Source organism: Periplaneta americana, chromosome 3, assembly GCF_040183065.1.
Source record: "Periplaneta americana isolate PAMFEO1 chromosome 3, P.americana_PAMFEO1_priV1, whole genome shotgun sequence".
Taxonomy (NCBI): Eukaryota; Metazoa; Arthropoda; class Insecta; order Blattodea; family Blattidae; genus Periplaneta; species Periplaneta americana.
Genome location: NC_091119.1, coordinates 118587551 through 118609212, shown reverse-complemented (window position 1 = coordinate 118609212; position 21662 = coordinate 118587551). Strand labels below are relative to the sequence as shown.

Sequence of the window (21662 nt, the reverse complement as noted above, 5' to 3'; positions counted from 1 at the left end):
AGGCCTATCATTATAAGTACGTAGGGTTTTAAAAGTTTCCAGCAATATGCCCTTACTAAGGGAATCTAAGGTTTTGGAAGGGTTTGGTTACAAGCTAAATGGAGAAACAATAGGCAAGTGGTACCGTTACAATGTACGGCTTTTATAAGGTTTATGGAATGTACTACTGTATTCTAGCTCAAGAAAAGGCTTTGGAAGGGGTAAATTGTATACCAGGCGAAATCCATTCCTCTCCTCACCTTTATCCTTGCAGATTACAATACACTCTACCTGCAGTCTTCTCCTGTCCAGGGAAATTACAGTTCTTTGTGTCAGTGGTAGAGAGACTAGCTTTAACTTTATGGAGAAGAAGTGAGTACTTAATTTACAGCAGTTCTCGGCCAAATACTCTACCATCCTATCTTCTGGAAAGGAGACTGCCTCTTTTAAGATTCTACTTACTGATTGGAGCGAGGAGTGTAAAAATACTCACAGGTCTTGCTCTCTTGTAATGCCCGGATTGCTTCTCCACATTTGTCTTGTGAAAGCAAGTTTTCTCCACAAAAGCAATAAGCCTGTAAAAACATTTCATATGCATGTATGATGTTCGTTAATTTATTATTAGGTTGCACTTATTAAATTAGGGCAGTGATTCCCAAAGAGGAGGTTGCGATCTCCTGAGGAGTCGTGTGAAGTGCTGAGGAAGGTTGCAAGATGATTTACAAAATAAATGAAAAAGGCGTTAATATACATTTATGTTGTATTTAGAAACATAAACAACAATGAACATGAAAATAAAAAATATTTCACTAGCTATGAAGTAAAAAATAATTTATTAATGCGATAAATGTGCCTGTTTTTGAAGAAAGTAGCTTCTCAAATTTGAACTCTACATTCACAAACTTTTATCATTTTCAATTTCTTGCTTTTGTTTTCATGAAATCATATATTAGAAACTTATTTTGCTTAAATACGAATTTGCAAATAGGCCTACTATAAACATTTAGTAGCTTCTTTCGAAGTTCGAGGTTTTATTACCTTCTTTTGATCCAAAACTGGTCTACACTCTGCGAAAAAAGTATAGTTTGCACGTTCCATCAGTTATATAATGCAATCTTCCTCAACTTGGTGAGGTTGCCAAAGACAAAGAATGTTAAACAGTAACATTTAAAATGACATTAAAATTGTCTTACAAGAAATTTGTTTACAAGAAACTAAAATTTGTAGTAGATAATATTTCACATAATGAAAATTTATAAAAATACAGATAAAAAATAGACTGAGAAAATTCAACTGTAATTTGAATTGAAATACAAATGTCGCCGTAAAATCTGCAGAGAACCCTTCAAAGCTATAATAGAAATTTCCTTAATTGTTGTTGGGACACCAAATTTATGACAGAATGGCACAAATTGTTTTGTTATGGTCCCTCTAGCACCTACAATCAATCCGATGACTTCTATATCCCTGAGTTTATATGATGTTTTGTAATAAGGGATAATGGGTTCATAAATTCCCCTTTTCTCTAGATTAACCTCCTCAGGTTGATTCTGATGCGTATCAAATCTGATGGTCGGATCCAGAATATAATCTTTTGTCTCTCCAGGTTTAAATGTTATAATATCAATACGCCGATGACTTCCAGTATCCGCTATTCCATGGACTTCTTTATAAGTAGTATAGCCATTGGACTTATGGCATGTTGCGTTTACAGACCTGATTTTGTGATGTCTGCTATTACGAAGAGTTTCGCCAAATGGGCATGAACCCAAGACATGAGCCAAAGTTTCAACCTCACTGTGGCATCGCATAACAGTGTTGTTTGCACAGTTCTATTTTCCAAATAAAACATTAATTTATCTAATGAAAATATATAATTTAATTTCTTTTCATATGAGAAAACTATTACACATGGACTTTGAAATGTATTAAAGTTAAAAAATAAAATATAAACTTCTGAATACATTAAACAAAAACACGTCCAATTTCTATGTAACAGTCTTGTTTGTACACTTTGATTATTTACACTTTTGAAAACAATATCTTGTAGCATAATCTTTCGACTTTATTACACCTTGGCGTCTCTTACTTATTCATTTTACCAAGTTTTTACACTATACTGGTTTGATTTTAGCCCATTTTTCTCTCACTACACGTTTGAAATCTTCTATGGTTGTACACTTCTGCTTTCTCACACTCCTTTTCAAAATTTCCAACAAATGTTCGATAGGTTTAAGTCTGGTGATTGAGGAGGTATTCACAGTTGTTGGGATATGTTCCATACAAGCCAATCCTTATTGATTTGAGCAGTATGTTTACTGTCATTGTCTTGTTGGAACATATACACAAGTGGCATCCCCATTTTTTGTGCAGTCTCCCTATCATTTGACCTTAAAATGTTATTGTACCAGTACACATACTTATCCATAATCCCATCTTATTCCCCATACCATTTGCAGACATACATCCCCACAATAGTATGCATCCACCCCCGTATTTCACTGTAGATAATGTGTTGTTTCTGTCGTTATCTCTGTTGGGCTTTCTTCATATCCTATGAATGCCATCGGAACCATAAAGATTTATCTCCGTCTCATCGACCAAATCATCCTGTTCCAAAATTCCTCATCCTTAGCAACATGTTCTTTATCGAAGTCCAATCTTCGAGCTTGATTTGTCTCACTAATGTATGCCCTCTTTCGTAGTCTTCTACCATGGTAACCATTTTTCCACTACACATGCCGGATAGTTTGATTACTGATCTTCGTGTTTGAAGACTCTTCAATCATGACTCGAATGTGTGGAACACTTATTCTTGGATTTTTGATAACTTGATTAACTGTGAATCTCTTATCACGTGCATTTAGCAAGTTTTGCTTGGTTTTTCTTGCCAAGTTATTCCAAGTTCCATGATTTCGAAATTTTTCTACAATGTGTTGTAGTGTAGAATGCATTTTATGCACTATTTTACCTATTTTTCTATAGGAATAGCCTTTCAGAGCCAGGCGAACAATAACTTTCCTTAAATCGGAACTGAGCTCCTTACGACACTCCAGTGTACACAATTCTGAATGACAGACTAACAGCAAGTGACCTCCACTGAAAGACAACCCTGTGCACACTGCATGATTATTTACTATCCATTTAAACGTAACTACCCTCTGTCTGTGGGGTAAATGTACGGATAACAGTGTTACATGAATTTTACGGAGTATATAATTTTAAATTTTTATGAAAGTAATAGGTGTATGTAAATTAATTTTATTCATGTCACTATGTTCGTGTTTAACTCATCAAACATACTGAATTTAGTTTTATTGTTATATTTTGAATTTTAAGGTCATTTCAAAGGTCAGTTTAATAATATACGAGTTGTACAAACAACACTGTTATATACTGTATATTTCAACAAGTCTTTCCTTAATATTTCTTTTCGCATTAAAGCCAGCTGAACTCAACGGTCTAAAAACGGATTCAGTATCCAACTCTGACTGCCATAATATGTTGTTTTGTGTTTCTTCCAAGAAACACTCTAAGAGCTGTTGTTTAAAATTGTGCAAACTTAGTTGTATAAATTACAAAAACAAATTCAGTACTTTTCGTATCATACAGTACAGTACATAGCTAAATTTTCCATGTGTTTTTTAATGCACTGGAATGAATCAAATTTATTATCTGTCAAGTGATGTCGACCAGAAAACAAGTTTCCTTGTAAATCTGTCAATTTTATATCTGGCTCTTATTATGTCAACATCTTGACCTTGCAAGCTAGTACTCAAAGTGTTCACATGTTCGAAAAATATATCAGCAAGGGAGGCTAGGGTTAAGAATCCAAAGATAATTGCAAAATGGGTCTGCATATTCCGATTTTTTTGGCCTTGCAACTACTGGTACATTAGGAGTTGTGTGGTATTCACTGGTTTTGAGTAAAATAATAGTTATTTTCGATTTTACAGGGATTCGTATTTTTCGAATGTGGTTAAGTGCCGGTATGGTAGTTGAGTGGTCACAAACAACTGTATCGCCCAAAAGTGGGTTGTGCCTTCAGAAAGTTTGGGAATCACTGAATTAGGGTATCAACAGAGGTGTGAAATTACAGCATTAATTTTTTTGTATTTATAGCAAAAATGTTTAAAAACAGCATTTTATAGCATTAATTATTTGAAGAAATAGCGTTTCTCAGCTAAAATATGTTATGCTACTTTATGTATTTTAAAGGAGTAAATGAAAATATGTATGCATGTATCTAATACTCTGAAATTGACAATAAAGTCATTCTTCTTCTCGCCTCCCAATATTTAGAGATATGGTCCTTAAATATTAAAAGCGCATCACATATTAATAAATGTCTCTCATCCATTTCTTCTTCCTTTGAACACAAAAGGCAATTTGGCGACGCAAATATTCCGATTTTATGCAGGTGGTTGCCTAGGAAATCGTGACCAGTAACAAGTGTGAACATTGCTACAGATAATTTGCGGGGAAAGTCTGGAATCATTTTATGTTCAATTATCAGTTTATTGCACTGAGCATTTTCATTATTGTTTTTAATTTGGAATTGATAGCTTTGATTGATCTTTCTTTTGATGATTCGTTTTATTGATTCATATGCAAAATTTTGTTGGGTTCATTGTTAATTTTTGCTCCTTTTTTTGCCAATATATCTGCTGTCTCATTGCCAATTACTCTACAATGAGCCGGGATGCATCGTAATATGATGTTTTTCTTCAGATTTTGAATTTGTCGAATCATGGCAGGTGTTTCTTTGATTGTTTTGCATTTTAGGGTAGCTGGTGCATGCTATAGCTCAAATAGCAGCTTTGGAGTCTGATAATATTACAAAATTATTGCATTTGTTTATCCAGTTAAAGATATTCTGTATTGATGTGTATATTGCTTCAATCTCACCTCAAAATCTGTGGTATTAGTTCTAACACTTTTGTAGAAAGAAAAGAATTTACATGTTCCTCCTGCTCCAGCCCCTCCATCTTAAAAGAGGGATCCTTCTGTATAAACATGAGTCCAATCATGTACTAGGTATTTTGTATTTAGTGTTTCTAGTGTGATGAGTTTTGCTATTTCTGAATTTGTATCTTTTTTACTGAAAGTTTCATTTAAGTCTAAATAATATTGTATTTCAAGGTTTTCTACTAGACTGTAATTGTTTATTACATTTTCTTTTTCTTTGGGAATGTCTAGCATTTCTTTTAGTTTGTGAGTTTCTTTCAGAATTCCAACTCAGTTTTTAGGAACTGTTTGCTGTCTAAATATTTGTTCCATTTATTGTGGTTTGGTAATCTCAGTAGTTTCTCATACAGGAACAGGGCCTGTGTTTGTAATTTTTGTTGGATGTAATGATTCTTAAGGTATCTATTGGCGTACTTTTAGCACCAGTTATTAGTCTGAGAGCTTGGTTCTGTGTATGTTCGAGTAGGTTTTTATTTGAGTTGGATGCTGTTGTTAGTATTTCACCACAGTATTTTAAAACTGGCTTGATAAACATATGCAAGTTGTATTTGATGTATTTATGGAGCTACTCCACTTTCTTCCTGCTAGTTTTTTTTTTTTATAATTTGAATCTTTTTGTTGCTTTCTCAGTTATATGTGTTATTGGATTCTTCCATGTAAGTTTCTTATCAAAAATGATTTCTAGGTATTTTGCATTATCTGTACTTTGTAACTTATTATTTTGGCCTTTCCTGGAATAGAGTTTTACTTCTGTTGGTTTTTACGTAGTTTTTTCCTTATTTACTTCCATTAAGTTTTTTGCACCATTTTTGTAACTCTGCAAATGATTTTTGTATATGTAGATGATCCAATTTTTTTCTTTTTTGGAAATCCCAAATAACCAGATCATCAACAAAAAGGGCTATCTTCACTTTAGATTTTTCAAGTGTTTGTGGAAGGTCATTTACATACACATTAAAGAGTGTTGTATTTAATACTGCTCCTTGTGGTAAACCAAGATGAGTCTGCTTGAATTTAGAAGTAGCAGTTCCATATGTGGTGGCACAGAACTTTTGGGTTATGAATTCCAATATCCATCGTAACATGTTTGATTTGACTCCCAATTTCTGGAGCTTGCTGATTACTTTATATCTCCAGACAATGTTATATAGCAAAAGAACTAGCTAGATATAGAATAGACTTCGTGGGAGTACAGGAGGTTAGGTTAGATGGGAATGGCATAACACAAATCGGAGATTACTTGTTGTATTATGGGGAAGGAAACGATAATCACCATTAGGAACAGGATTCTTTGGTCATAAAAGAATAAAATCAGCAGTAAAAAAGATCGAATTTATCAGTGATAGGTTATCGTATTTAGTACTTAAGGGTAGCTGGTGCGATATTGTAGTTATAAATGCTCATGCCCCTACAGAAGAGAAAGACGACCATATAAAGGATAGCTTCTATGAGGAATTGGAACACACTTTGATCAGTTACCTAGATATCACATGAAAATTTTATTGGGAGATTTCAATGCTAAAGTAGGACGGGAGGCAATTTTTAAACTGACTATTGGAAAAGAGAGTCTACACGTAACTAGTAATGATAATGAAGTTAGATTAGTCAACTTTGCCACATCAAAAAATTTAATTGTCAAAAGTACAACATTCCTCCATAAGGATATACATAAATATACCTGGACTTCTCCAGATGGATTGACACATAACCAGATAGATCACATCTTGATAGATAAAAGAAGACTTACTAGTATAGTAGACATTCGGAGCTTCAGGGGGACAGATTGCAATTCTGACCATTATTTGGTAATTGGAGAACTAAGAGAAAGACTATCAGTAGCCAAGCGAGTAGAGCAAGTTAATATTAGAAGATTCAATATTCCGAAATTAAAAGACGAGGAAACTAAGCAAAATTATCAGGTCGAACTTTTAAATAGGTTTGCCATATTAGCAAGTTCTGACGAAGTTGAGGAAGAGGTAGATGTTAATAGCGTGTGGAAAAATATTCGAGATAATATCAAAATTGCAGCTGAGCAGAGCATAAGGTTATTATGAAACTAAGAAAAAGAAACCGTGGTTTCATGAAGATTGTTGCATGGTAGTAGAAAGAAGGAAACAGGCAAAATTACAATTCTTACAGGATCCAGTTGAGGCGAATAGAGATAATTATATCAATAAAAGACGGGAAGCAAGTCGTACACTTAGGAATAAAAAGAGAGATTACTTGAGGGAAAAACTGAATGAGGTAGAAACAAACAGTGAAAATAAAAACATTAGTGATTTATATAAGGGCATAAAGGAATTTAAAATGGATATCAGGCAAGGACAAACGTGATCAAGGATGAGAATGGTGACTTGCTTGCAGATGCTCATTCAATACTGAACAGATGGAAAAGCTATTTTGGGCAACTACTAAATATACATAGGCCAAATAGAAATGATCAGGATGAAATTGAAATACAAACTGCTGAGCCATTTATACCCGAACCCACACTTTCTGATGTCGAAATTGCGACAGAAAATCTGAAAAATTATGAGTCTCCAGGTATCGATCAAATTCCAGCAGAATTAATACAAGAGGGTGGAAGCGCATTATCTAACGAAATTTATAAGCTTGCTATTTGGGAAAAGGACACTGTGTCAGAACAATGGAAGGAGTTCGTAATCGTACCTATCTTTAAGAAGGGGATAAGACTAACTGTAGTAACTTTCGAGGAATATTACTTTTGTTGACGTCGTACAAAATTTTGTCCAATATTCTTTTGAGAAGATTAACCTCATATGTAGATGAAATTATTGGGGATCATCAGTGTGGGTTTAGGCTTAATAGATCAACTATTGATCAGATATTTTGTATTCGACAGATAATGGAGAAAAAATGGGAGTATAAGGGCACAGTGCATCAGTTATTCATAGATTTCAAAAAGGCATATGACTCGGTTGAGAGAGAAGTTTTATATGATATTCTTATTGAATTTGGTATTCCCAAGAAACTAGTTCGACTAATTAAAATGTGTCTCAGTGAAATGTACAGCAGAGTCCATATAAGTCAGTTTCTGTCAGATGCGTTTCCAATTCACTGCGGGCTAAAGCAAGGAGATGTACTATCACCTTTACTTTTTAACTTTGCTCTAGAGTATGCCATTAGGAAAGTCCAGGAAAACAGAGAGGTTTTGGAATTCAGCGGGTTACATCAGCTATTTGTCTATGCGGATGACGTGAATATGTTAGGAGAAAATCCACAAACGATTAGGGAAAACACGGCAATTTTACTTGAAGCAAGTAAAGAAATAGGTTTGGAAGTAAATCCCAAGAAGACAAAGTATATGATTATGTCTCGTGACGAGAATATTGCACGAAATGAAAATATAAAAATTGGAAATTTATCCTTCGAAGAGGTGGAAAAATTCAAATACCTGGGAGCAATAGTAACAAATATAAATGATACACAGGAGGATATTAAACAAAGAATAAATATGGGAAATACCTGTTATTATTCAGTTGAGAAGCTTTTATCATACAGTCTGTCAAAAAAATCTGGAAGTTTGAATTTATAAAACAATTATATTACCGATTGTTCTTTATGGTTGTGAAACTTGGACTCTGACTTTGAGAGAGGAACACATGTTAAGGGTGTTTGACAATAAGGTGCTTAGGAAAATATTTGGGGCTAAGAGGAATGAAGTTACAGGAGAATGGAGAAAGTTACACAATACAGAACTGCACGCATTGTATTCTTCACCTGACATAATTAGGAACATTAAATCCAGACGTTTGAGATGGGCAGGGCATGTAGCACGTATGGAAGAATCAAGAAATGCGTATAGAGTGTTAGTTGGGAGGCCAGAGGAAAAAAGACCTTTGGTGAGGCCGAGATGTAGATGGGAAGATAATATTAAAATGGATTTGATTTATTTATTTTATTGGGTTATTTTATGACGCTGTATCAACATCTCAGGTTATTTAGTGTCTGAATGAAATGAAGGTGATAATGCCAGTGCATGAGTCCGGGGTCCAGCACCAAAAGTTACCCAGCATTTGCTCGTATTGGGTTGAGGGAAAACCCCGGAAAAATCCTCAACCAGGTAACTTGCCCCGACCGGGATTCGAACCCGGGCCACCTGGTTTTGCGGCCAGACACGCTGATCATTACTGCATAGGTGTGGACTAAAAAAAATGGATTTGAGGGAGGTGAGATATGATCATAGAGACTGGATTAATCTTGCTCAGGATAGGGACCAATGGCGGGCTTATGTGAGGGCGGCAATGAACCTCCGGGTTCCTTAAAAGCCAGTAAGTAAGTAAGTCATTGTCATATGCTGACTTAAAGTCCATAAACACTGCTACTGTATCTTCTCTTCTATTAAAAGCTGACTTTATATCTTCACTCAATAAAATCACTTGTTCATTTTTTGAAGATGTTTCCGGCGTCTTGCTTGGGATGCCGATAACAGATCGTTTGTTTCTAGGTACCAATTCTGTCTCGCTGATATCATGCTTTCCATTATCTTGGCTAAGTGACTTGTTAAGGACATGGGTCTGTAGCTATCTATATTTTCTGTAGGTTTGCCTGGTTTTGGTATTGGGATGATGATTGCTTTCTTCCAGTCAGCTGGGACCGAAGTCCTCCAAATATGATTACAAAATTGTAATAAGGTGTTTTTGGCTTTTTTTCCCAGGTGTTTGATAAATTCTGGGTGAATTTTATCGTATCCAGGAGCTTTTTGGTTCTTCAGTTTATGTATTGCTGTTTCTATTTGTTTGTAGCAGAAATCATAATGAAAAATTGTTTCATTCAATTTTAGTTGAGATTTTTCAAGTTTTTTATATTTCTTAATGTCCAATTTTAATAGTTTTTGTTCTTTCAGGTATTTTTTGGGGACTTCGTGTGATGCAAAAGTTGTGTTAAAAATGGATGCAATTTTTTAATCTTCTGTGACCCTTTTATTTTTATATACAATAGGTAGTTTTGTGTAGCTTTGTCTTTCAATCCCAGATATCGTTGACTGGCAATCAAAACCTTGTAACTCCAAAACTGAAAATTTTACAGGAGAAAGAAATAATGTTAGTGTGACTTGGTTTTTAAAGCAAAATCGATGTGGTTTTGAATTTAGCAACCGAAATGTGATATATGAAATGTACGATAGTACCTGTAATATACATTGTAAACAGTATACATTTGTGTGTGGTGGAGTTACGAGTTTTTGTTACTGATTAGAACTTTGCATTTACGTGGTTTTTACTAATTGAACACACTTCTTCTGTATACTTTGTTCTTTTAATTAAACTCAGTAGTTGTTCACAACTAGAGTATATGTGATGCCAAATTAGTAACAGACTACATTATAAGTGACATAAAGGCATGTTTATATATTTTATGACAAATTTAACGACGATAATAAAAAAAATCAGTACAAACTTTAGAGATAACAATTATACAAAATGTCAAAAAAAAAAAATAAAATAAAATAAAAAATAACACAAACCAAGTGAAGACAACTTTCAGTTTTATTTTTTCCAATTATATTCTGTTATTCATTGTGTTGAGATTTTTACAAAATTATGTACTTCCCACTAGATTGGAAGAAAGTATCTCCTGGAATTTTGCAGGGGGTCATAGAATACATGGAAATCATGGAGCATACTTTTATTTATTTCCTGCACGTAGGTGAGGTGACTCAATTTTAATTTTGGGAGGATTTGTATAAAACTGTGGTACAGATACATTTTCTCTGTCCTTTGACATCCTTTTGGGAAGAATGCTCAATGCATAATTGAAATTCAATTTGTATTCAATAATTATTCCCGAATGTCGGCAACAGTTGAGTTTTCTGGTTTTGAAATAAATCGAATGGAGAAGTGCTACGAAATTTTGCTATACACTTTGAAGAAATTATGGTGAAGGTATTATTACATGATGAGTGGCTAATTTTTTGTCTGGCAGTTTTGCATGAGTCAACATACATTGCAGGTGTGTAAATTTGCCAGTTGCTTAATTTTCTTTATATTGTAGAGTGAATAGAATCACACTCATTTGAGTGTAACGTCTCTCAAGAAACTCCTGAACAATTACCATGTTTCTTCTCATGGTCAAGACGATTTAAAGCATGTGCCAAAATACTATTTCCATTTTGGTAAGTGCATCCATCACTGTACAAAATTACTTCATTTTCAGGTACTTTTCTTTCAATAAAATTTACATTATACTGGCAAATTAATCAGCATTTAGTCTACCTTCAGCATCATGCCATCGATAACAAAATACATCCTTTCATTGTAAATCAAACAGTATGAAGTTATGCAGTTTGTTTCGTCTTTATAGTACAGAGCTGAGACATGGAAAGATGTGCACAGAAGTACAACCTACAAGTCAATAGTCAGTACCCTTGTAGTTCCATTTTTTGTCTTCTTCCTGGACTTTCTTGCTTCATCCTTCCTAAGAATATGATATTGATATTTTTCATCATCAACATTTCCTGCATAACAAGAGCAGCACAAATCACACTGTTCTTTTTTTAGGTGAAAATAGACTTAAATTTTGTTCCTCAAACACTTCCACAAATATATTTTTTGAGGTCTACGATTTTTTTTTTTGTACAGAATGTCTCATGTTCACTGTAGAGGACAGCTTTACTCTGCCAATTTGGTTCAAGATATATTTCACTGGAAGTAGATTGGCAATAACAGAACTCCAGTTTTGGCAGCTCAGAAAAAAATTTAGGAGTATTCATTTTTAGGTCATTAGCATTTTGACTATATGTTTTGTTGGGTAGATTTAGAATTATCTTAGATCCCATTCCTTACAGACCATTCCCTTATGGAAAATATGTTAACCCATATATGCCCACAGGGTCGTTAACGACCCACGTCATATTTTTATTGGTTCCTTTAATATTTGTTTAAATTTTCGGTTGGACACCATCATTATGTGTTCGATAATATATTGGCAACACTTTAGTTTGTCCAATTGTTCCGTTGTAACTCTCTGCAATGCATTTTAACTGAAAATGTGTAACACTTAGTTTGGTTATAATGCACGTCAACAAAGAAATGTAAGTAGACACTTCATTGTTAAGTATTTTAGTTCTGTTATTGTTTTATTACATGGGGCAAGTAGTAACCAATATGATTACATAAGGTGGAGTCATGAATTGTATTCAGTAGAAGCGTAATAGTGTAACAAATTTGGGTGGGTCGTTTTCGACTCTATGGGCACATAGGGAACCTTTCGTACATTTTGCTAAATTTTCTAATAATATTATTATTGATAATTATGATGATCAATTTTGAGCAGATTTTCTTTACTTTCATATTCCCTATGAAAATTTACGAAACATTTACGATTTATAAATACGTGAAGTAAGTTTTTAGGAATACTACTGTCCCGCTAACAGAGCTAACAAGCAAACATTCTTATGAGGGTAAATAAAAAAGTTAATTTGTTTTTCTTCCACCATGTTAATAATGTCAAAAGAAGTGCTTATACAAATTTTGGCCACTCGACCGCAATTACGAGGCTGTCCAGAAAGTAATTTTCTCTGGGGCCGTTTACAGAAAAAAGCACAATTGCATGGAAAGACTTACTGAAACAGATACAGCAATTGTTGCGCTATTTGTCAATATATCCCCAACTGGAATTGATACATTTGTCACACCATGGGGTCAATTTTTGTATCTTTGTGTCGTAGAAGTCAGCCGCTTGGGATCAGAACCAGCATTTGATAGCCGTTTGCAAGTCTCTGTCAATCCCATGATATGACAAATATCTCAAGTTCGGTGAGAATATGTTGAAAAATAGCTCTGCAATTGCTTTGTCTGTTCCAATAAATTTTTCCAATGAAATCGTGTTTTTGTTTCTGTTAAATTCCCCTGGCGAACTTATTTTTTTAAGGCCCTCGTAATTGCGGTTGAGTGGCCAAAATTTGTATAAGCATTTCTTTTGAGATTATTAACATGGTGAAAAAAATTAATTAACTTTTTATCTGTATCCATCAGAATGTTTTCTTGTAAGACGTTTGTTTTCCCATATTTTAGAGATAATTACGACAAATCTCACAAAAAGAGTCTTACCGCTTTCGAAATACAGGAAGAACTTGAGACAGTATTTTCTCAAGAAAATATTTCAAATATTGAGTGGTTCTAAAACCTCCTGAAGATGACTGTAATGAAACTGGTGACGATTCGGTTGACGAAGATTGTAACAATCTCTGTGCCATCGCCAACTTGAGGCTCCAGCTGAACAGTAATAAAAAATTCCTATTATATCAAACATGTAAAAGGTTGACTAAATTATGTCCAACAATCTTAGTAAATATGCCCTATTACAGACCTGCAGAACTGTAGCTCTTGAGAGCGACTTCTTTCCTCCCCTTTCTTACCCCACCCACCTTTTCTACCTGTGCGGTCACGGCGTTCTAGTTACGCTCAGCTGCATCAACATTCATTCTCGCGGCGGAAGTCGATCATCCCGAATAGAAGTGGAGTGAGGCTGACGTCATAGTTCCCCTACTTGCGAGTTCTGTAGGCCTGCCTTATTACATAGCACCCACCTGGAATTTCTGAGTAACAGAGATAGTTTATATGCATAGTAGTTTTGTACATATGTCCCTTTGTATTTGTATACACAAAATATAAGTGTAATAATAAATTTTTGAGTTATATTAAGCAAAGGAGTCATTTTTTTCATTAATTAGGTCCAACAGATTTAGTAAATAATCGTTATGATGACTTTACTGTAATATGCATGAAAAGGTTGTTCATGTGCCCAAAGGGTCGTTTTCGACCCACGGTTAAATGGGCACTAATGATTATGTAAGCGGAGATTTTGCATTGTCATTCTCTTACTATGACTAAAAGAAGCAATATTTGTGAAAATGAATACTTTTTTCAAAAATAAAAGTTACGGGCATATATGGGTTAAGGAACATGACCTTGCAGACTTTCTGTCTTTTACCGTCAATGAAAAATAATTGTGCATAGAAAAACTCGATTTGATTGTTCTGAATCTCCCCTTCGATGCTGGACTGGAATAAATCTACAAGTCTATTACAATTTTTTTTTTCCTTTCATGACAGATTATTCCAGAAATTATCGAAAATTATCTTTTCCTGATTTTCTTAAATTATTTCACAAAACCTATTTTTTGCATTACATGGATGCTTCTTTCCATCTTTACTCCACTTTCCTGCCTCATCTTTGCCAGTTCCATGTAATCTAGTCCTTTCATTCGTTATTTTTGTTGACTATCAGTTTCTATTTACCACCTTTCTTAGCTGCATCCTGATTTCTTGTATATTTAGTTCTGTCACTTTATTGCTAATAGTAAGTGGGGGGGGGGGGAAGAAACAATATTGTTTCAGTACCATTTCAACAAACCATAACAAAATAATGTATACCAATGCAACAAGAATTTATTTCAAGTGACACTCATTTCGTCCATGTTTATCTTCTCTCCATTTGCGTTTTCTGATACATTTCACTCGAAATGCTATTATTTTTGGCACATAGTTTTCATCAAAACTATTCCTCTTCTCTGTTGTAACTCATATCAGCCTTGGTATTATTACGGAATTGAACGGAGGTATCAGATATTATGTTGCCTGCAACAGGATTTTTTGCAATATCTCCATTGATTGCAGACAATTTCTGAAGTATTTTGTTCTGTAACACTGAAGTTTGCATCGGAACCATAATAACGATGTTTTATATTAATCTTGTTTTATATAAAAAGAAACTAATTAATTAAAGCAATTATTTATTTATTCATTCACTTCTTATTTATTTATTTATTCATGTTTTAATAAAAATGTAAATTCAGTTTCCTTTATTACATCACACTAAAATACCAACCTAAAATGACTTCAAAATTCTGCGTAATATTTCTCTACAGTGCAGACACAATTTCTGAACTATTGTGTTCTGTAACCTCAAAGTTTGCAGCAGAACCATAATTCTCAAAATGATCACTAGAGAGAATATAATATTTTTAAAGTAGCATCAGTCACAATGCCTCGTATGTCAGGTTCAGTCAGCCAATGATCAATCATCATGGTAATTAAAACCTCATAATTTCCCACCTAATGGAGTTCCGAGGTTTTGTGTCTCATTAAGAGCAATGAAAACCTCGTGATTCCAGTCTGCTGGAGATCCGAGGCTTTGAGTCTGAGATTAAAAGCTAAGGAGATACGAGGTTTATGTAAAAGGTTAATATATAGCTTCTGTAAGACATAGAGTTACAAGGCTTTAAAAGATCATGGGCAATGTTATTTATTGCCAGGTAATAAAAAAAAAAACGATTTTATTTGTAAATGGAATACGAAATTTTGATCGCCAACCAACGATATATAATTATAGGCTTTTTTCCCATCTTTTCTGTAATCTAATTTTTCTGTAAACTTATTATATGTATTTCTTTTTTCAGCTATTAAATTTCTTTTGAAATTTGCAGCCTTATTTTTACAATTTAATATAGAGTTCCTGGTTTGTTATTCTTTTGCCTTTTTCCTTGTTTCATCCCGTTCATTCTTCAACTGTTGTTATTCTATCGACCAAAAAGTGTTATAAGTAACGTTTGGTTTTCCCATGTGGACTGCAATTTTTTGCTATTTGTAAAATAGTTTTGCAAATAAGCTTCTTTGTGTTGTTTGTAGATTTTGAGTACACACATAATTTAGCTAGCTTATTTTCTAGTATGGTTCATATTCTTTCCAGTTAGCTTTTTGAAAATCCGGAATTTTTTGATAGTTTTGTTTGTGCATGTATTATTTATTTTAATGCTCGCAATGATTGCTTTATGGTCTGATCCCATTGTTCCTATCACATCTCGAGTTACTCTATTGGCAACATTGGAAGATGCAATAAGGAGGTCTGGATTTGTTTTGCTACCTGTATGGTGTAAATATGTTGCTTCCTGATCTGCTTCATATATTAACTCCAAATTTTTTGTATTTAATAATTCTTCAATTTTCTTTCCTGCAATATTAGTTCTGTGTATTCCCATAGTCCTGAATGTGCATTAGTCTCCCATTAAAACCCTCTACTGCATAGTGTTGCCTCAAAGCAACACACTACTTTTTACTATTTTATTTCTTCTGTGTGATGTTTATATACATACTGTTGCTTTGAGGCAATGCTCTGAAGTTAGCAACGAAGACAGAGTCAAAGAAAAGTTATGAAGTTGGTTTCGCTGAGTGTATGGCGCCATTAAAACAGCTGACCATTATTTGAGAAAAAAATAACTCATGCAGTAGAATAGTTTTGTTTGTATGGTTAAAAAAACTGAAATCAATATTATTATTTTTGGGTGGGTTATACACAAAGTAAACTGTTAGGTATTCCTTGTTTTTCCAGTATTCTGATTTGGCAATTTCGGATTTGTCTGTTTCATTCATTTCATTTTAAATTAAAATAAAATCTCTTCATTTTCATCTATACTCGTGTCCCTAGTTGTGGGGTCAAGTAAAATAAGATATAAGCCTAAATAGTAATGGACATACCTGATCAATGTTACAATGTTTAGTTAAATAACTATAGTTTTAATTGAAGAGTGTGATTCCAAAATGCGTTAAGTCCATTTTTATGAGAGGCCTGAATGAGTTTTTTTATCCATTGGTCTATGAACTGAGCGAGTTTTCAAAAAAGATTGGTAATATAATGATAGAAGTCTCAAATATAATCATATACAGGGTGTTTCAAAAATACGGGACATAATTTCAGGTATGTATTTCCCACATGTAGACAATCAAAATAGTTCATTACAACATGTGTCCGGAAATGCTTTATTTCCGAGTTATGGCCTTAACAACATTGAAATTCACCGGAATGTTTTTCTTTCCGCAGGTCGTTGCCGTCAAAGGAGACATTAAGAGGACACTCTGACAGTTCATTCCGAGACGAAAGTTACATTCAGTGTTGTGTAGGCGTTAGACTGTGTGACATGTATTCAAATCAAGAGCTGGCAGAGATACACTTCATGTACGGTAAGGCGGACGGCAATGCTGCGCTGGCTCGTCGTTTGTACCAGGAGAGGTACCCACAGCGACAATGTCCAGATCGGAAGACATTTGTACGTCTCCATTACCATCTGTGCGAGTATGGAAAATTTAACTCTCCTGGTTTGGGAAGGGGACGACCAAGATCTACAACTCCAGAAGTACAGGAGGAGATTCTGGAGGCTGTGAACATGACTCCTTCTATCAGCACACGAAGGGTAGCGTTGCAAATCAATGTTCCTCATACGACTGTCTGGAGACTGTTGAAAGAGTATCAATTGTATCCTTATCATTTGCAACGTGTACAGGCCCTGTCACCAGCAGATTACCCTGCACGAGTTAGGTTCTGTCAGTGGTTCTTGCAGCAGTGTGGTGTAAATCCGAACTTTCCTGCCTTAGTATTATTTACAGATGAAGCACAGTTCACACGAGATGGCATAACAAATTTCCACAATCAGCATGTATGGGTGTATGCAACTGTTCTATCTCATCACCAGGTGCGGTTCTCCCTCAACATGTGGGCCGGTATCATTGGTGATCGATTAGTTGGACCCCATGTACTTGTAAACAGACTTATGGGGCAGGCATACACAAACTTCCTGGAAAACACCATACCTCATGTTTTAGAAGACACTCCACTGATCAATCGTCAACACATTCACTTCTTGCATGATGGCGCTCCTGCACACTTCAGTCGTACGGCTCGCCGGTACTTGGATTGAAGGTTTCCTGATTGATGGATAGGTAGAGGTGGCCCAATTGCTTGGCCTCCACGCTCACCTGATCTGAACCCTCTCGATTTCTACTTGTGGGGCCATTTAAAATCATTGGTTTATTCGTCTTCGGTGCCTGATTTGGAATCCCTTCGGAATCGAATTGTGGCATGTTCTGAGCAAGCCCCTACAGTCTCGGCTGCGCGAAACGAGGAAACCGGGGCAAATTGAACGCTGCACTTGCCGCCATATTGTTGGAGAGCAGACAAATAATAGCAGTGCGTAAATCACGCAATTTAACGCTGTGATGATCTAAAATTGACATATTATGGCCATTTTCGACGTTTAACATAAAATTAGGACGAAATAAACATATTCAAAGTTTCATTGATATGTGTTAGAACATTAAAGAAAAGAAAATACGTATGCAGCAATTTATAGAAAACATACTGATACATCCATAAATAGGCCTACACAATACACATTATATATTGTATAATTTTACGATAATCAGCAAATTGTTAGGTTTCAGAGAATCTAAAACTATATTAACATATTAACTCTTAGATCACAAGACATAAATATATGCACCTTGATTACACAAGTTCTTGTTATAATCAAATTCCTAAGTGAAATAAATATGCGATAATCAGTATAGACTTGTTGTTAAGTTTTGGAGAATCAAAAATAAATTATATTACCGGTACTTTTAGACCACAGGACATAGGTAATCTGGCAAAATATAATATGCGAAGGTAGCCAAATTACATTGAATTCATTCTTCAATTAATAAAGGGAATGCTATCAATTATAAAAAGTATTTGTACCTAATACATTGCAAACAATAGGTAACGTGAAGACCTAAAAACTAAACAAACACTTTATGCAAGATAAAAAAACCACATACTTTTTATGTGTGGATTTTTTACATATTGTATTTTTATTTTAAATAAATAAAATAGATATATTATCATTGCTTGCGGAGTGATGGTACATAATTTTTATGCACATATGCAATATCAATAAGATGCCATTCCTTGCTTTTGTTAATAAAATATATCCGGCAAAATGTAAAAGAGTTATTTATAGGTGAACTCTGAATCATAAATTCACAAAGGAGGCTTAGCTATTATAGCTATTTATTTATTTATTATCTGTATATTTATTTATCCATATATGGATCTTGAATGAAAGTTTATTATCTTGCAGATAAATTCATTTACATAATAAAAACAAAAAGTTATCTTTCCACTAATGTTTTAACATCTGATGTGTAAGTCTAAATAATTCACTCAGTGGGATTTCTCTACAGTCTGACATACCTGTACTAACAATTAAGTATTCTTTATTGTCGTAAACTACTGATTGATTTTTAATGATATTGATATTGTAACAACAGAGATAATATTACATCGTACCTTTTGCAAATAGCTTGGAAAATTAAACAGGGATGGTATTATCGCCGCGCTCTCATGGTTAACATTCAGCAGGTCTTTGAACGGCCTCATGCGTTCGGCAGGTCTTTGAAATTTAATTGTATTATTGTTTTCAATTTCTTGTGTCGCTGCTCCAATCACTCGCCTGAATTTCAATAATGCAACCAATAAGCTGCTTCAATTATTATTAAATGACACTTACTTGTCTAATCCATGTAGACTAAACCCGAGGTTGCATGTGCTGAGGACGAACATTAAGGTATGTGATTAAAAATTATTATTAAAGAGTTATTATTAAGAGTTAAGAAAGCCAACGTACTCGTATATGAAATAATAATAATAATAATAATAATAATAATAATAATAATAATAATAATAATAATAGCCATTTAACAATATAACAAACTAGTGTTTATTCTTATCGAGAAAGTAGACGTGACATCGTGACGCTTAGAGTGAAACCTACAGAGCAACAATCGGTCGGCAAAATTATTTTTTTAAACCACACTGCACGTTATTGTATGATGCCGACATGTTAAGCATGAGTCCGCGGTGATAATATATCATCTTTCAAAATTATATTGCCATTACTTTCACACTATTCACTAAAAACACCCGAGACAAAACAAAGGACAAGTATGACAATCGTGTTTACCGCTCTATTTCTACCAGTAGCATGGCGGCGTAAACATGCGCAGACTGGTTTCAATTTTGGACAGCACACCAGCGCTCTGTGTGAGTCTAGTATACTATTATAATGTCTTTGGTTCTGAGGACACACGCAATACTCCTGGAGTTTGGGATCGTGTTCGCAGGTCAATGAGACATCGATGTGAGGTCTGTATTCAAGCAGGAGGTGGAAATTTTGAACTTCTTCTGTAATGACAACGACCTGCAGAAAGAAAAACGTTCCGGTGAATTTCAATGTTGTGAAGGCCATAACTCAGAAATGAAGCATTTCCGGACACATGTTGTAATGAACTATTTTGATTGTCTACATGTGGGAAATACATACCTGAAATTATGCCCCGTATTTTTTAAACACCCTGTATATGTATAAATCATAAAAATGGCCAAATGGACTGAGTGTGTTTTAGGATCATACTCTTTAATTGTTACCAAAAAAAAAACGACATAAACAAAAGCCAATTGAATACAAAAACTAATGCGCAATTTTATGTTGATGATCACACATTTTTTTTTATAACAATACAATAACACTGAACTTCGTGTTTCACTTCAATGGTAACTGACAATTATTGTAATTTAAAAATTAACAATAAAAATATTACAAACAGCTGGTGCCCTCCTTCACTCCTGTCCAGGAACGATATCTATGTCCATATCAGAGAGAATCACAGTTACACTCTTTGATCCACGTGCTCTATAGTAGATGAAAGCAATGATCAATAATGTGCATGCATGGTTCATGGTATGCCAGACTCCACAGAAACGAAATTCCTGGCTTCAAAGGGTTGCAATTATGATGAAATGTAAAGAAAACTGAAAAAGGATTAAAAAGTATGTTTCTTACTTGTATAGCAATTACGATATTTTCATGCCTCTAGGTATCAATATTACAACTAATGATCATTCTTAAGATATTTATTTTTATTTTTTCTAATAATCTTCAATAAAATAGTATAAAAGTCTTCTTTTAATCTACTAGACTCGACGGCAATTCGGAAGGCGATAGTCTGCTAGCGTTTGCATCGAGAGAGACAGATAGAAGAAGGCAGCGTACAACATTGCCACATCCTACTTCATGCACACGTGCAATACAAATACCACAGGAGAGAATTTAAATTATCAAAAGACAATAATGACCTTAGCCGCTGATTACTGTAAGCATGACACCAAACAAACCCTCTTTCCTTCACTAACAGTATTCTTTACACGGTTCTCAATCCCACACCATATGTTTCTGCAATCGTTTCTTCCACGCTGGCAACGTTGCAGCCAGCATCAAGATGGCCGGCAGTGTTCTGCTCGTCAACGTTTTTAAAATAATTATACAACTTAAACACTATATTCCGCACCTGCATGTTCAATACTTGTCTCTTTACAGTCTCTTCTTCCATTTATTTATCTTACAGATACACAGAAAATGTTAGTTTTACTTATTCAATATATTGAAACATTCACACATGAACAAACGAACTTGGGAAGTTGTTGTTGTTGTTGTTGTTTTCTAATGCCAGGCGTTTGACAATAAAGTCATTTGACCTCTTGCACTCCAATATTTTTCAAAGATATTATCATGACCAGCCACTGAAGCACAGATTTTGAGGTTGTTATACCGCCAGCATTCCATTGTAAGATGTTTAGTTGATTCTGTACCATTAAAGTAGTCCCCGCCCGGAGATCCAATTGGGGGACTATTTTACCTCCGGATAATTTTACCTTAATGGTACTCATTTCATATTGGAGTTAAATGGCAAGTTGTAGCCGATTTAAGTGAACACCATATTTTAACGTTTTGGTGGCTACTTCATTCACACACAACCCCCAGAATGTCTGGAGGACCACACCTGCTGTTGGTCGACGGGCCATTGGACCTAGCTGGGAGATCTTGTT

The 21662-nt window shown here is 34.5% G+C and overlaps 1 protein-coding gene across 3 annotated transcripts in view; it reads right to left on the bottom strand.

Moving 5' to 3' along the window:
• The window catches only part of LOC138696438 (BRO1 domain-containing protein BROX-like), a 45234-nt gene that overhangs the window by 15344 nt on the left and 8228 nt on the right, over window positions 1–21662 (bottom strand). For 2 of the 3 annotated variants that reach the window (XM_069821410.1, XM_069821409.1), the window contains exon 6: window positions 473–554. In XM_069821410.1, coding sequence (XP_069677511.1) covers window positions 473–554 — 82 coding nt within the window. Of the gene's footprint in view, window positions 1–472; window positions 555–18055; window positions 19978–21662 lie in introns of those variants that run through there. The other variant, XM_069821411.1, reaches the window with a different exon arrangement.